The 16,123-nt window shown below is 36.8% G+C and overlaps 1 protein-coding gene across 1 annotated transcript in view; it reads left to right on the forward strand.

Annotated features, from left to right (window-relative positions):
• Positions 1 to 1,800: 1,800 nt before the first annotated feature.
• Positions 1,801 to 16,123, forward strand: part of LOC117986830 (uncharacterized) — a 30,379-nt gene continuing 16,056 nt past the window's right edge. The window contains exons 1-3 of the mRNA XM_034973751.2: positions 1,801 to 2,034; positions 13,934 to 14,088; positions 15,508 to 15,694. Coding sequence (XP_034829642.1) covers positions 1,999 to 2,034; positions 13,934 to 14,088; positions 15,508 to 15,694 — 378 coding nt within the window. The 5' untranslated portion in view covers positions 1,801 to 1,998. The remainder of the gene's footprint in view (positions 2,035 to 13,933; positions 14,089 to 15,507; positions 15,695 to 16,123) is intronic.

The following is a 16,123-nucleotide window of genomic DNA, read 5'->3' on the forward strand; positions in this document are numbered from 1 at the left end:
AGGTAGCTGCCAGCTCTCGGGTCCCCGGTTGACTCTTATGGTATATTTTTACTTAAATATACGTCAAAATGACGTCATTTCGATGTTAATGAGACATGGTTCCAGCGCAATAGCAATTTGATGGACTTATACCACCGAGTAGCCTACCTAACCCAGTTAAAAAATAAAAGGTTATTCAACTATTCCGATTTGACCTGTGATTTTGTTTCCGTTCTCGATTATTACCATATTTGTTGCTAAATAATTATGTAATATTCTTTCTCTCGCTATGATTCCACTCCACTATACCGTGGGATGAAATGTATAATAATATGTTTTTATAAATTACCTACCTACTGAATAGATTGACATAGATATTCGTAAGTTTTTTGATGAGAGAGGCCACACGCCAAGGTCTTGCGCCGCCTTAATCCAGCGTCTCCCTGTGACTCGTCTGATTTCATCCATCCTCCTAGTGAGGGGTGTTCCAATGCTGCGTCTTTCGGTGCGAGGTCGCCATTCCAGCACCTTGGGATTCCAACGCCTATCGGTTTTCCGAACTATGTGCCCTGCCCATTGCCACTTCAGCTTTGCAACCCGTTGAGCTACGTCGGTTACTCTAGTTCTCCTACAGATCTCCTCATTTCTGATTTGATCACGTAGAAAAACTCCAAGCATACTCTCCGTCGCCCGCTGAGTGACTCTGAGCGTTCATATAACATGTCTTGGACATACCGGTAGTCGATCCGGCATCTCTGTAAAGACCTCAACCACAGAATATATAATAGTACACAACATAGCCCAAGTTTTCACCGAATCGAAGGTTTCTCATAGTCCACAAACGCCAAGCAAAGTAGCCGATTATACTCTTCAGTCTTCTGTATAACCTGCCGCAGCGTTTGGATGTGATCTATGGTACTGAAGCCTTTTCGGAATCCGGCTTGTTCGGGAGGCTGGAAGTCGTCAAACCTACGAGCGAGATGATTCGCAATGACTCTCGAATATTATAAATAATACAAATATAAAAATTGATACAACAATAATAGCAGAGCTTTTTAGTTCCTCATTGGCCTATCGGAAACCGCTAAAGCTGGAAACGATGAAATTGAGATGGAAATTCCGTTTACCTATGATGTAAGCCATCGAAACATAATACAGTATCAAAAGACGTAAGCATTCACTGTGAGGATATTACATACTTATGCCAGCGACTTCGTCCGCGTGGTTTACACAAATATATCAACCCCCTATTTTACCCCCTAGGGAGTTGAATTTTCAAAAATCGTTTATCAGCAGATATCTACATCATATTACTCGTATCATAGCTATCAGCAGGCCGTCAGTCAGTCAGGTTTTCTTATTATGTACCTATTTAGAAGATTACCTATAGATTGTGTAAAATATTTTTTTATAATTCTGAAAAAATATCTTACTTACTAATTATTTTTTGTCGGATTAATACTTTTAAAAATAGTTTTTCTTATTCCTAAAATATATAAAATAATGAAAAAAATGTTTCTATGAGGAAGAATTGGAATATACTTACATCCTATTATTTCTAGACAGTCCCAAATGGGTAAGTGACCTACATTACAAATCCTATTATTGACCTAAATTGCATTGTTAATACGAAGCTTGAGTTTGTTAGATCGACTTGTCGGTCGTTTTTAGTTCAAAAATCAATGCCCGAAGCTATCAGATGCCCCAAATAAAGTTTGATAACAGTATTATGAGATAATGCACAATTGCAACAAGAGCGGGGATCGCTATAAATAATAAAAAGAAAAACGTTTCCAACGACCGGTGAGAGTGACTGCGACTGAGTGACGACTTACGCGTATTGCGCGCGCGAGAAAGTTCGAAATTCGAATCGAAAATTCGGCGGCAACGTACGCCATTTTGAAAAATTCGTGACCAACATTTTTAGACCGTGTATATTCGATTTTATTGATTTTTTTTAATTAATAAATAATCTGTGTGTGGATTGTGTGAATCGCTAGTGACTTTCTCGTTTAACACATGTTTTGCAGGATGACTAACACACGTAATATCAAGGTAAGGGGAAAATGCAAGTTATTATTCTGTTCACGTTTGATTGTTTATCTACGTCTCATTAAAAAAGTTAACTGTCAATGTCAATTCATGATTATTAGTCTTAGTAAAAGAGCATAACAAAATCCATCTTTACACAAATTAGAATAGATAGAATACGATTGGTTTTTAATTTTTTCATCTAGCTCCTCCTTTGGTATTAAATCTACGTATCTACCTATCATTCTAACGTATCCGACCAAAATTTTAACAGTATATACCTACATCATAATACTATTTCAACTTGTTAAGAAGTCTAATTATTTCATAGGTCTTTAACCTCAGAATAAACTAGTTCTTATTACTTACACGATCTAGAAAAACTTTCTATATCTACGGACACATTAAAAATATCCCATACCTCACTTTCTCGGGCGATTTATAGTCAAATTAAATCAATTCTAATCCGATTCAGATTTTTGTTGACATATCTAATATTCTCGATGATTGGTCGTTTGAAACGAGAAAGTGTTTTCGACACCACATCAGCTGTTAGGTTGTATATAGCTATATATATATATATATATATATATATATATATATATATATATATATATAGCTATACATACCTAGGTACTCAGGTTATGAATAGATGAGTATAAAATGATAAATCAATTTGTCGTTGCAAAAAGTTCTAATGAACAAGCTGCGTATAATGGAAATTGAATATTTAATTTTTGGCGATTAAAAAGCTGTTTTTTGGCGCGGCCAATAAAAAAGAGTAAGTAAGTAATAAGCTGTGATAGCCTAGTGGTTAGGACGCACCTCTAAATTTTACACATAGGTACATAAATATTACGCAGTAATATTTAATTAATCAAAACGCACATAAATAACTCCGAAAAGTTAGAGGTGCGTGCCCGGGATCGAACCCGCGACCTCCGATTAGAAGGTGGACGTAATAACCACTAGGCTAAGGTGATGGGTTAATTATGAGGTACCTGAAGAAGAGAAGTCAATAACTTAATTTTTTGTTGGGTATTGAAATCTCTATTTCAAAATGCATACACCTATTGCCAAACCGAAGGATTGACTAGTCAAACTTTGAAACGATGAAGTTTTATCTTTTTAGGGCTGGGTATCCAAACGAGATACCTCTGTCTCTGTCTGTCGGTCTGTCTGTCTGTCTGCTAGCTTTTTACGGCCTTTTCGTTTTTAAAAACCCAAATCCACGCGGATAAAATCACGGGCATTATTTGAAGAAAAAAACCCGGCCAAGTGCGAGTCAGACTCGCACACCAAGGGTTCCGTTCTACAGTCGTATTTTTTCGACATAAATTAAAAACTATTTGTGCATAAAAGTAAATAAAAATCTGTTTTAGAATGTACAGGTAAAGTCCTTTTATATTATGAAACCCCACTTGGTATATTATACATTTTATTATTCTTACTTTGAAAGTGTAAATACTAATTAATTGTTCATGAACAAATTTTAATTTTTTTTGTGATATAATCACAAATTCAGTGTTTTCGGATGACATTCCTTTACGTGTGCTATAAGACCTACCTACCTACCAAATTTCATGATTCTAAGTCAACGGGAAGTACCCTATAGGTTTTTTGTCAGGCACGACGAACAGACGGTCAGACAGGCAGACAACAAAGTGATCCTAAAAGGGTCCCTTTTTCGTTTTGAGGTACGGAACCCTAAAAGTAGGAAAGTTTAAGGTTTAGAACATCATAGAGACAAAAAAGAGGATTCAGAAGTCAATAAAACCTTATGGTAAGGTTTTTAATAATTATGTAGAACTTAGAAGTCATGATAATATGATAGTATGTCGTTTTCACTGCCACTAACAATAGTTCTAAAAAGATCTAAGTAAAAAGAGTGTTCTATAGTGGAGGCATTGTTGTAAACAGTTGTAGGCAGGTACACTTTTCCTAACAGTGAGAAATTGCTGAATTTCATTTATTTTATGCTCGTAGCTATATCAATAGCTAGTACTTCATAAGCGCCCAGGAACCCCTACCCATTTATAATTTAGAGCTAATAATATTCATCATCATCATGATCAACCCATCACCGGCTCACTACAGAGCACGGGTCTCCTCTCAGAGTGAGAAGGGTTCTGGCCATATAATATTATTTTGTGCAAAAAAACTTGGCTCTATTTGAAACTTTTGGTTTCTTGAAGAATTTTGATTGTAAAAAGTTTAGCATCTATTAATTCTAAACTTGGTGTGAATAGTTGGTAAATGTTGGATTGAACATTGGATTTTACGTAAGATTACCTATACATCTCCTAGATAGGTAGCAGGTATATTATGAGGTATTCTTATGTTCGCACATTACTGTTACTTTCACATATTTGACTCATCTTACATAGACTCGACTTCCGGCCCGTTCACACTGCCATATCCGATTCTTTGCGGGAACGGTTTTTTGTAGGATCCGGTTTAGTAGCAACAGTATTCCAATGCACGCGTTCACACAAGCTTATTGTGAGGATAGGTAAGGAATTCAAACTCAAACTCAAAACTCAAATTATTTATTCAGAATTGGTAAAATTTTACGCTTCCTGATTGTCATAAATTTTTATTTGTAAGATCATAATATGATATAGTGGTGATAATTAATACTAGGTACTTAAAAACTAAAGCTATGAGGGTTCCAAACGCGCCCAGGTCTGACACAGAATTGATATGACAGATGAGTTGTGAAAGTAGAAGAAAGAATAAATCAGTGCCTGATGCTCGTGTTTAATTGTCATCCCTTTACATGGCGTGGTCGTTAAATTAAAAGAAGTGGAAAAGTGGATTGCAGGATCCGGCAAGAAAACGGATCCAGCTAAATTTGTCATCTGATTTTGCGAATCATGAAATTTGGTAAGAAAGTAGGTCTTAAGCTCAAGTAAATGAAAAAATCTGAAAATCGTGAATTTGTGGTTACACCACAGAAAAAGATATTAAAATGTGTTCATAAACAAAATTAGTATTTTTAACTTACAAAGCAATATTGATATACCATAGGGTATCATTGAAAGGGCTTTACTTGTACATTCTAACATAGATTTTTATTTATTTTTATGTATAATAGTTTTGAATTAATCGTGCAAAATGTCGAAATAATACGACTGTAATACGAAAACCTCGATGCGCGAGTCTCACTCGCACTTGGCCGGTTTTTTTGTGCATTCGTGTAGAAATAAGTACAAACAAATATTAAGTGCCTACTTATCAGACCGAAATACATAAAAATAAAGTATAATAACTTACTTAAGTGTATATTTATTAGCAAATAAAGTGCGCCAACCTGATCCTATCCAAGTATCTATACATTCACATCTGACACAGTTTAGTTACACAAGAGTCCATCACGGTGAATGTTTACAGTTTTATAGGATTGCACTATTACCATTAATGGACCAACCTTCACTGATTATATTTCATAATCTAAGTGAATATGAATATTTAATGTACTAAGCTGTAATCGATTCACAAAATGTTGTAACTGAGTAATCTTCTTTCTCTTGGTTAACAAACTCTCAGTTCACGTTTATCTGGAATCTGGATATTCACTTAAAATTACTGTATTCACTTACTAGCTTATGCTCGTGACTTCGTCCACGTGGACTACACAAATTTCAAACCCCTATTTCACCCCCTTAGGGGTTGAATTTTCAAAAATCCTTTCTTAGCGGATGCCTACATCATAATAGCTATCTGCATGCCAAATTTCAGCCCAATCCGTCCAGTAGTTTGAGCTGTGCGTTGATAGATCAGTCAGTCAGTCACCTTTTCCTTTTATCATAACTTCTAAACTACTTCATCATCATCATTATCATTATCTCTGCTTATTGCCAGCCCACTACTAAATACGGGTCTCCTCTCAGAATGAGAAGGGCCACAGTCCAGTTCCACCAGGCTGGCCAAGTGCAGATCAGCAGAATCACAACACAACACAACACAACTCACAACACACAGACTCAACTCAACTTCCTTCACCATTGAACCAAGTAAAATTCATTTCATTTCTTAAAAGTTACAGCGCACATAACACATAACTGCGAAAAGTTACAGATGCGTGTACGGGATAGAACTTTACTCCTAACTAATCAACCATTAGGATATCTCCGCTTTTTTTTTGTTAAAGAATATTAGCCATGTTAATTGACTAATAGTCCCCTTTCCTCTCCAACTAAGCGTGAAGCTTGTGCTAGGAGTAGGTACGACAATAGTGCAACGGGCGGGGTTTGAACCGTCGACCTTTCGGTGTTCAGTCCACTTCTTTACCAGTTGAGCTATTGAGGCTCTATATTAACATAAGTAGGTACATACTCAATTTACTAATTAAGTATATTAAAGCATGCCGAAATAGCACGCAAAACAACACGTAATTTTCGCAAAGATTAATTTTGAACGGTGGCTAGTTAAAATCACTTATCCGACGTATAAAAAAAAATTAAAAAGTAAACCGACAAGTTCCGTTTTAACCTTTTTCGTCTAACGTAACGACTCGTCTCGCTTGTTCACAACTGACACGAGATTACGTAACGCGCTCATTACGTCCGACGAATAGTCAAGTCTCTGAAACGATTTAATCTCGCAAACTATTTTACTATTCATACTTACTTGAAACGTCTTAATCTTCTTGCTTTTCATACTATATGATATACGCAACTTTGTACGCGTGGAATAACGTTTAAAAAATCTCGTGGTGAGAACTTACTGATTTATGTCCTAAGGATGCAAGCCATCCTTGTGCCACATTTCATTAAGATCGGTTCAATGGCTGAGTCGTGAAAATGGAACAAACAGACAGACAAACAGAGTTACATTCGAATTTAGAGTTTTAAATTTATCCTAGTTGTAAATGGATTCCAACTTATTACTATAACTAAATAATTGTTTACTACCTGCTGAAATAGATAATAACGACTGCAATCTGCATCGACAGTTGTCGTTTGCCGCGCCGCTTCACGTTCGCTTCATAATCGCTCACGTTAGGATTTAGGATGTCGCGAAGTATCTAAAGGCAGAATTATTTATCTAAAGATATAAAAGGAAAAGGTGACTGACTGTGTCTGACTCACTGACTGACAGACTGACTGATATATTAACGCACAGCTGAAATTACTTGACGGATCGGACTGAAATCCATACTAATATTATAAATGCGAAAGTGTGTCTGTCTGTCTGTCTGCTAGCTTTTCACGGCTCAACCGCTTAACGGATTTTGACGAAATTTGGTACAGGGGTAGCTTGCATCCCGGGGAAGGACATAGGCTACTTTTTTCCCGGAAAATTGAAGAGTTCCCACAGGATTTTTAAAAACCTAAATCCATGCGTACGAAGTCGCGGGCATCAGCTAGTTTGGAATTAAGATAGATATTATAACGTAGGCATCCGCTAAGAAAGGATTTTTGAATTTTGGAGGGTTTGAAATTTGTGTAGTCCACGCTGGCGAAGTTGCGAGCATAAGCTAGATACTAAACTCAGGACAAATTTCGTAACTACCTTCTTTATATGCCTGTTCTGAAGGCAGAGGTATAATCTAGTCCTTTGGGAGCAGGTTCTTCCGGACAGAAACCGCTAGGACACTCAGCAGTTAGGTACCTACTCTTCGGCGAGCTGTAAAATGCTGAAACTGAGGGTGAGATCTATGAAGCGCAAAGATTCAAAGATTCTTTATTTGCGGAAACGTTTTACACTGAGATGTTATTACATATTGTCCAGTAGAAATGTTTCGCCCTCGGACGGACTTTTCTCAGACTTAAGACAAGGTTAAAACGAGACAGCGCTTATACATCCTATAGCTGGCATAAATCTGTCTCGTTTTAACAGTGACTTAAGTCTAAGCAAAGTCAAAGCACGCTCTATAGATTTCAGCCTGAGCCTTCTGCTAGTGATGGGCGTGATCGCTTTCCATCGATACCTACTAGTCAAACCAAACGTCAAACACAATAAATATGACAAATGCAGATAATTTGTGGCACAGCGGTCGTTCAGAAAGCAAAACGGACTCACTTTCGTTCATACGGTTACGTTATGAGTCGTTGGCCGCAACCTGGCCTGCGACAGGCATAATGTATCTACTTGTACATGTACGTGTTATACAAAAACCCGTTACGCGCGTCGATATCGACGCCTTGCATTTGTTCGTCTTATACAGGCTGTTCCAAATTTTACAAAAAAAAAAAAATTTTGATAGAAAATACAAGGTGTTTAAACGGTACGGTATAGAGTCAACGTATGAACTAAAAATATCGGATAAATGGCCTCCACGGCTTTGCGATGAAAACACGTTGTTCTTTCATGTAGCGCTCCATTTTTAATAACCCTGAACTGTTGTATAGAAGCAGGCGTTACTTTGCGGAAGTCCATGATATACAATGAACCAAAAGCTTAATTTGCTATAATCCGCTGAAACAGGACGAATCTGTATGGTGCAACATCGCATGCTGCATGTTGCACCATACTGATTCGACCTGTTTTTTTTTTTTTTTAATAGATATAGCGAGCAAACTAGCAGGCGGGTCACCTGATGTTAAGTGATTACCGCCGCCCATGAACATTTGCAGCGGATTTGTTTCAGCGGATTATAGCAAATTAAGCTTTTGTTTCATTGTATAACCCTGAACTGTCAGCAGTCTGACACGCAGTTATTTTGTTGGCAACGCAAATGGAGCAAAATGCAAATATTGCCTGAATTCTGGAACACGAGATTTCTGGGATCGCTCACGCACTCATCAGATCCGAATCCGTGAAAATACATAGAAAAAATATCTATATTGTCATTTAGGTACCACACAAATAGTTCTATTAACAACTTCGAAACGTATTTTCACGGACTCGGATCGAATGAGTGCGTAACTCCTGTTAGGATTTTTTTATCCCGGAAACTCATCGGCTACTAATTACAACTCATGAAGATTTGTGCACTTGATAATAATATAAACTCACTAAGTACCTATTCTAATATTACGCTATATCTATAAGCGCCTTCGTCTCGTAGCGTGACGCAGATTTAGTTATTTGTTACAAACACAAATACAAATCATTTATTTGCTGATTGTAGGTAGGTACATAAATAAGTTGTTAATTACAATTGTTTTCGTTTCGTGCTACAATCTGCCATACCATGGCGTGCAAATTTGAAATCTTAATACACAAATCAAAATTATTAATAGGCATCCTTATTATTATTGCAACACAATCATTATTATCTCATTCATCTCTATATATAAAAATGAATCGCTGAATGTGTTGCTGATCGCAAATCTCGAGAACAGCTGAACCGATTTTGCTAATTCTTATTCATAATATTCCTTGAAGTACGAGGATGGTTCTTACGGAGAGAAAATTTAAAGAAAATCCTGGAAAAGAATCGACTGTTAGGCCGTACGAAGTTCGCCGGGGCAGCTAGGTATTATGTAACTTGTATGTCCAGCCTAATATAGCGCTGTGTCCAGCTTTTGTAATTTAGGGAGTGGTAGAGAGACACACCAACCCCTCTTTATGAAAATATGGAAAGGTTAACATACCAACAAGTGACCTCAAAGCGGACTTCCCTTTTCTCGAAGATTTCTACAATACCACGCCTTTTTTCTTAACGTTTACAGTGTCAACTTGATAATCAGCAGACTTTCATTGTTGCTAATTAGGTATCTCAATTTGCAACGCAAAATATCATCGTCATCATGATCAACCCATCGCCGGCTCACTACAGAGCACGGGTCTCCTCTCATCTGTTTTCTATACATAATCTATTTGTAATCTATCGTTACTTAGCAACATTTTTGTTTATTAGAAACTGTATGGACTTTTTTGACCAAATATTATAATCAGCAGATTACAGATAGCCTGACTTTAAACTCTAAACTTAAACTCAAACTCAAATCATTTATTCAGAGTTGGTAAAATTTTACGCTTTCTGATTGTCATAAATTTTTATTTGTAAGATGATATGATATAGTGGTGATAATTAATACGTACTTAAAACTAAAGCTACGAGGGTTCCAAACGCGCCCAGATCTGAGAAGAGCCCACAACAAACTATAAGCCGGACATATTGTGTCAACAAGTTACAAAAAAATTTAATACTCGTAAGACGGTAATGTTGTCGTATTATATGCATAAATAAATAAATAAATAATTTTCTATGTTTAGATTTCTATGTTTTAGTTCTACTTAGGAAACTTTATATTATGTCAACAAACGTTAGCATTAGTAGACTTATACCATGCAATCTGATTGGTCATCCAAGCGTGTGTCACCATAACCATCTATCGTTCATTTCCTTTTAGCCATTTTTTACTCACTTCTATAATATGTAGTTAGAGGACATAAAAATTGATGGTTGTAAATCATGGTGCAATTTTAGGGTTCCGTACCCGAAGGGTGCAAACGGGGCCCTAATACTAAGCCCCCGCTGTCCGTCCGTCCGTCATGAACCGAAATATGTAGAGGGTTAAAATTTCTATTGCCGCTATAACAATAAATTATAAAAATTTCAAACTGGCTGCCATTTTTTTTTAAAGTGTTATTTCTTGTACGATGGTGCGAAACCCTTCGTGTCGGAGTCGAAGTCGGACTACCTAGTTGGTAGACCTATCGACGTGATCATTCTATTGAGCCGACATAATAATTATTGATACTATGAGGGTGCGTTTCCACTGAAGCGGCGCTGTGCGGAGAAATGTTCAATAGACCAATCAAACTATTATTAGGTGAGGGTGACATAATAATTTTACATGTCATACGAGATGATGCCCGCGACTTCGTCCACGTGGATTTACGTTTTTCAAATCCCGCGGGAACTCTTTGATTTTCCGGGATAAAAAGTAACCTTTGTCCTTCCCCGGTATGCAAGCTATCTCTGTACCAAATTTCGTCAAAATCGGTTGAACGGATGAGCCGTGAAAGGCTAGCAGACATACAGACAGACATAGAGGCACACTTTTGCATTTATAATACTAGTATGGATGGATAAAGTTTTTCTGGCGGTTGTGAAACAGGCCCTTAATGAATTACGAAAGATAATACACCTAATACATTTCTAATATCAAGGAAACAAAGGAAAGGAATTCAACGGAAGAATACAACAAAATAATCTAAAACACTGGTCTAATTACTTCTTGAAGCAAAATACAACAACCAACAACAAACCTTACTCAGAGATTCACATAAATTAGCAAGATCTAGACGTTATAGCATAATAGTTGACATTAAGAACAATCATCCTTTCTACATAATTAACCCACAAATTTTATTATTGACAACAGGAAATGATGCTCTTAGCGAATTTAAATGTATACGGCCACGAAACCACGAAATTCAACGTTTTATTTTATTTTGTGTCGCCATTCAATTATTGAAGCCAATGAAAAAAAGTCAATCTCAAAATATTAAACCTACCTTACCTACGCTTTCAATTGGTTATTTGACAACATCAAAAATAAATTATTTCTCAGTGATTATTATACCCAATTTATTTTTTATTTTTTATATATTTTTTTATTTTTTTTTATTAGGAAAAACAACAGCTTTTATTGATCTTAATAATCTTAAAATTAAGTTACTAGAAGCTAATAATAGATTTTCATAGTTTCATAGTAAGGTGAACACAGTGACAAGTAAACTATAACTAGATAAAATGACTCCTCACGCGCCATTTTAACTATATGGGTCAACCATGGACCTAGAATGGGGTCAACTCTCACGTCAAAAGGTTCACCTTTAAAACAAGGACTAAAATCGTACTTTTGACATGAAATTTGACACAAAAAGTTAAAAGGTGCGTGAGGAGTTAAATTTTACGCGTTGCAAATTTTTGACTTATCGAAAAAAAACGGTTTAGGTACCTATTCTATTATTTAAGTCGTACCTAGTTTTAACTTTTAATATGCAATTGTTTACTGGCCCAAATAAAATAAAAATAAAAATAAAATAAAATATTCGTCGCTCGCGTCGTGGCCCCACTAGAACCAGTGCCGTAAGCGGAAGCAGGCCTGTGGTAACGCCGCGCCGCCGCCTCACGTATCACTTTCGCTTTTCACTGCCAAGGCGAGTACTCGCGAGATACTCGCAGAAACCAACTGTTGGGCAAAGAAATAAAATTCATAACTAAATAATATTATGTTTTCCTGACCAAAACCTAAAAAGCAATGATAGTTTAGTGGTTCAGACGGCGACCTACTATTCGGGAGGTCTGGCGTTCGATCGTAGGCACGCACCCTTAACTTTTCAGACCTAGATATTATGATATCACTTGATTTAACGGTGAAGGAAAACCTCGTGAGGAAACCCACATAATGTTGTCAAAGGCGTGTGAAGTCAGCCAATCCATACTTGGCCAGCGTGGCGGACTATGGCCTAAACCCTTCTCATTCTGAGAGGAGATCCGTGCTCAGTAGTGGGCCGGCGATGGGTTGATTATGATAGTGACGACCTTTAGGCTACGGCAAGTTGAGATCTTCCATAAGATAATCATGTTCCATCTTAACCGGTAAAGGAGAGGACTGAAAACCGAAAGGTCGACGGTTCAAACCCCGCCCGTTGCACTATTGTCGTACCTACTCTTAGCACAAGCCTGACGCTTAATTGGAGAGGAAAGAGGAATATAAGTCATTTAACATGGCTAATATTCTTTAAAAAAAAAAAACTTTAACATGATTATCTTATAGGTACATCTTGATCATACCGAAAATTAAAGGTTAAGTTAAGACCTTAAAAGTTCAAAAGTCATTGATGGTCAAGCGCATCAACGTTAAAGAATATTATGTAAACACGTCAGACCAAAGAGTCGCTTAAAAATGATGACTAAATGTGGATAACTCATTTTCTTAACTTTCGTTTTTAGGGTTCCGTACCCGAAGGGTGCCTATTAATAACCCTCCGCTGTCCCTTCATCTGTCTGTCCGTCTATCTGTCAGCGGGCTGTATATCATGAACAGTAATAAGTAGACTGTAGAGAGTTAAAATTTTCACAGCGTATTTCTATTGGCGCTGTAACAACAAACAATAAAAAATCAAAATGGCCGCCATGAAAATTAAAATGAAATTAAATTAAAAGATATTAATTATTTGTTGTATGATGGTACGGAACCCTTCATGTGCGAGTCCGATTCGCACTTAACCAGTTTTTATTTTGTAATCGTGACTGTATGTGCGTTGAACGACTTGCAAACAACCAGAGATTGTGTACCAGAGAATCGGCCCCATTAATGCCTCTTTATTTCTGAATTTGTGGTTACTAAAATAAAAATTCCTTTTGGCTAAGTACTTAATCTATTTTACCTACTTGAAAGAGAACTATTTAGTTTTTATTAGAAAAAGTGAATTGTTAGAAACATCTCAAAGTGGGTCTTGCAGATTTTACTCGAAAATTGAACGTAAACTTATTGAAAATGATCCTATTAGAATGTTAAGGATTATTTGAATAATAAGAAAGCTTGGGAATGAGTTGCTTAACAGCTTTGTGTTAGTTCTAAGTGATTTTGTAAAGTGGTGATAATAAAAAGAATACCCGGCTGAGTTTGTTGTGGGCTCTTCTCAGACCTGGGCGCGTTTGGAACCCTCGTAGCTTTAGTTTTAAGTACGTATTAATTATCACCACTATCATATATACACCAGATATCATATTACAAATAAAAAAATTGACAATCAGGAAGCGTAAAACTTTACTTACTTATTCGGAATAAATAATTTGAGTTGGAGTTTGAGTTTACTAAAAAGGATCTAAAGAAATTCTTCTTTTAATTATTCTTCTGCCCTATCGTAGCCTAAATTACAATGAAACAGATACAACTGAAGAAATATTACTGCTGCAATGCAGAAATATTTAAACTATCGATTTAAGAACCTGTATTTTTGCTTCCCTGTCAAAATACTATATTGATGTATTGTCAATGTTCTTCCCCAGGTCTGGATCTGCATGGTCTGCATGGCTACCTCAATGGCGGCCCCAGCTCAGAGGACTATAGAGCTGGACATCATTGACATGGCCGCAATCAGCAGGATGTCACCGCAGCAGCTGGAAGTACTTGCTGAAGGCTTGGCAGCTGAAGAGATTATGAGGTAGATCATCCACTGTTTTATGATACCTAAATCAAATCAAATAATTTATTCAAACTATAGGTAACTAGCTGATGCCCGCGACTTCGTTCGCGTGGGTTTAGGTTTTTAAAAATCCCGTGGGAACTCTTTATTTTACCGTGATCAAAAGTAGCCTATGCCGTTCCCCGGGATGTAAGCTAACTCTGTACCAAATTTCATCAAAATTAGTTAACTGTTGGGCCGTGAAAAGCTAGCAGACAGACACACAGACGGACAGACAGACACACTTTGGAATTTACAATATTAGTACGGATAAATTACACTTTTTGATTGTCAGTTGTTGGCTTTGTAAGATATAGTGGTGATAATTTTTACGCAAACTTAAAACTAAAGCTACGAGGGTTACAAACGCGCCCAGGTCTGAGAAGAGCCCACAACAAACTCAGCCGGGTATTTTTTTTATCATCACCACTTTACAAAATCACTTAAACTTATTAGAACTATCATAAAGCTGTTAAGCAACTCATTCCCAAGCCTTCTTATCATTTAAATAATCCTTTACTAATAGGATTTTTCAATAAGTTTTCGATAGGTATTATTTCTTGTCCCTTGGCATATTTCTAGCATGTCATCATCTTACATCATCACTTAAACTAACTACATTATTTACTAGATGTTAGCTGATGTCATTAGATACTTAAGGTAGGTACAGCCTTCGTGGAACGGAAAGAAAGTAAACTTCCAAATTAGGAACTAATAAGTTCGTTCCCCCGTCCAGTTATCAAATAGGATTAGCGCTATTGACCTAAACAACTTTTACTAGCATTACAATTCTGCCAAGAAATAAAGAACTATTTATGCCCAGTTTCTGAATATTTTTATCGACGGTTTAACTATTCAATAGCGCTATAACGCAATGCAAGATGAACTCCGTTCATGGCCAATGTGCGCCGTTTATCGGTTCCATAAAATTATTTGACGTTTCATCTGTCAGTAGGTAGGTTTGCGTATTTTTAGATTAAAAAGTATTTTAATAGTAAATTGTTCGTTGTTTTCCAAAAACAGTGTTTAGGCACTTACTTAGCATAGAAAAAAATACTATTATTAATAAAACTAGTGTTGATGGCGAAATAAAAGAATAATATGCAGTTCAAACTCGTTTCTTGTAATAGACCCATCTAGTGACATAATAATGAACTGGTTACCGGTTGCACAGTTATTGTTGTATTCAGAAACGCATGGACAGTTAAACGACGTTTATCCTATACATAACTTTATTGAATCAATAGCTAATGAGAACATAACTGGCGAGTTCAGAAACCGGGCATTAATAATTTAAGTCTTATTTCCAACGCAACAGTGGCATCATTCATTCATTCGTCATCATAATTCATTCATTCATTGATTACCCATTAAATCTTTCATTTTCCTTTCCAACAGACCTAAAAGATCATCAGCTCAAGCGATCTCATCAGCGGTAGTATCCAAAGCATCCTCAGCATTGCAGAGTAAAGTTAGTCTTTTGGGGCAAGCGTCTGCTGGTGCCGCCTCCTTCATAGCATCGGCATCTAGCAAGAATGGTCACTCTGAACACTCTGAACACGAAACTGGATATTCTTATGAGCCGGTAAGTTTTTTTTAAATTTACAGACTAGGGCTTGACTGCAATTAGACCTGGTGGCAAGTGATGATACCGCCTAAGATAGAGCGCGCTTGCCTAGAAGATGCCTATTCACTTTTGACTTGAATGATATTAAAAGTGGAGTCGAAAACGAATGGCGGAAGGGCGTTTCACGTCATAGCGGTTCCAATTAGAAACGAGGAGGCAAATCGCTTAGTACGTGTCCATGGAATTTCAACTACATAGGTACGGGATCAGACCTTGCCGATGTTTTGTTAAAGTAATCGACCTGAACTTTGGTAATTAATAAATCTAAAAAATTCTAAAGAACATCAACTTACACTTTTTTTATTCCATTACAAAACCCCTTGACTGGGATCTCACCTGGTGGTAAGTGACGATGAAGTCTAAGATTGAACCGTGCTTACTTTGAAG

Source organism: Maniola hyperantus, chromosome 12 (assembly GCF_902806685.2).
Source record: "Maniola hyperantus chromosome 12, iAphHyp1.2, whole genome shotgun sequence".
Taxonomy (NCBI): Eukaryota; Metazoa; Arthropoda; class Insecta; order Lepidoptera; family Nymphalidae; genus Maniola; species Maniola hyperantus.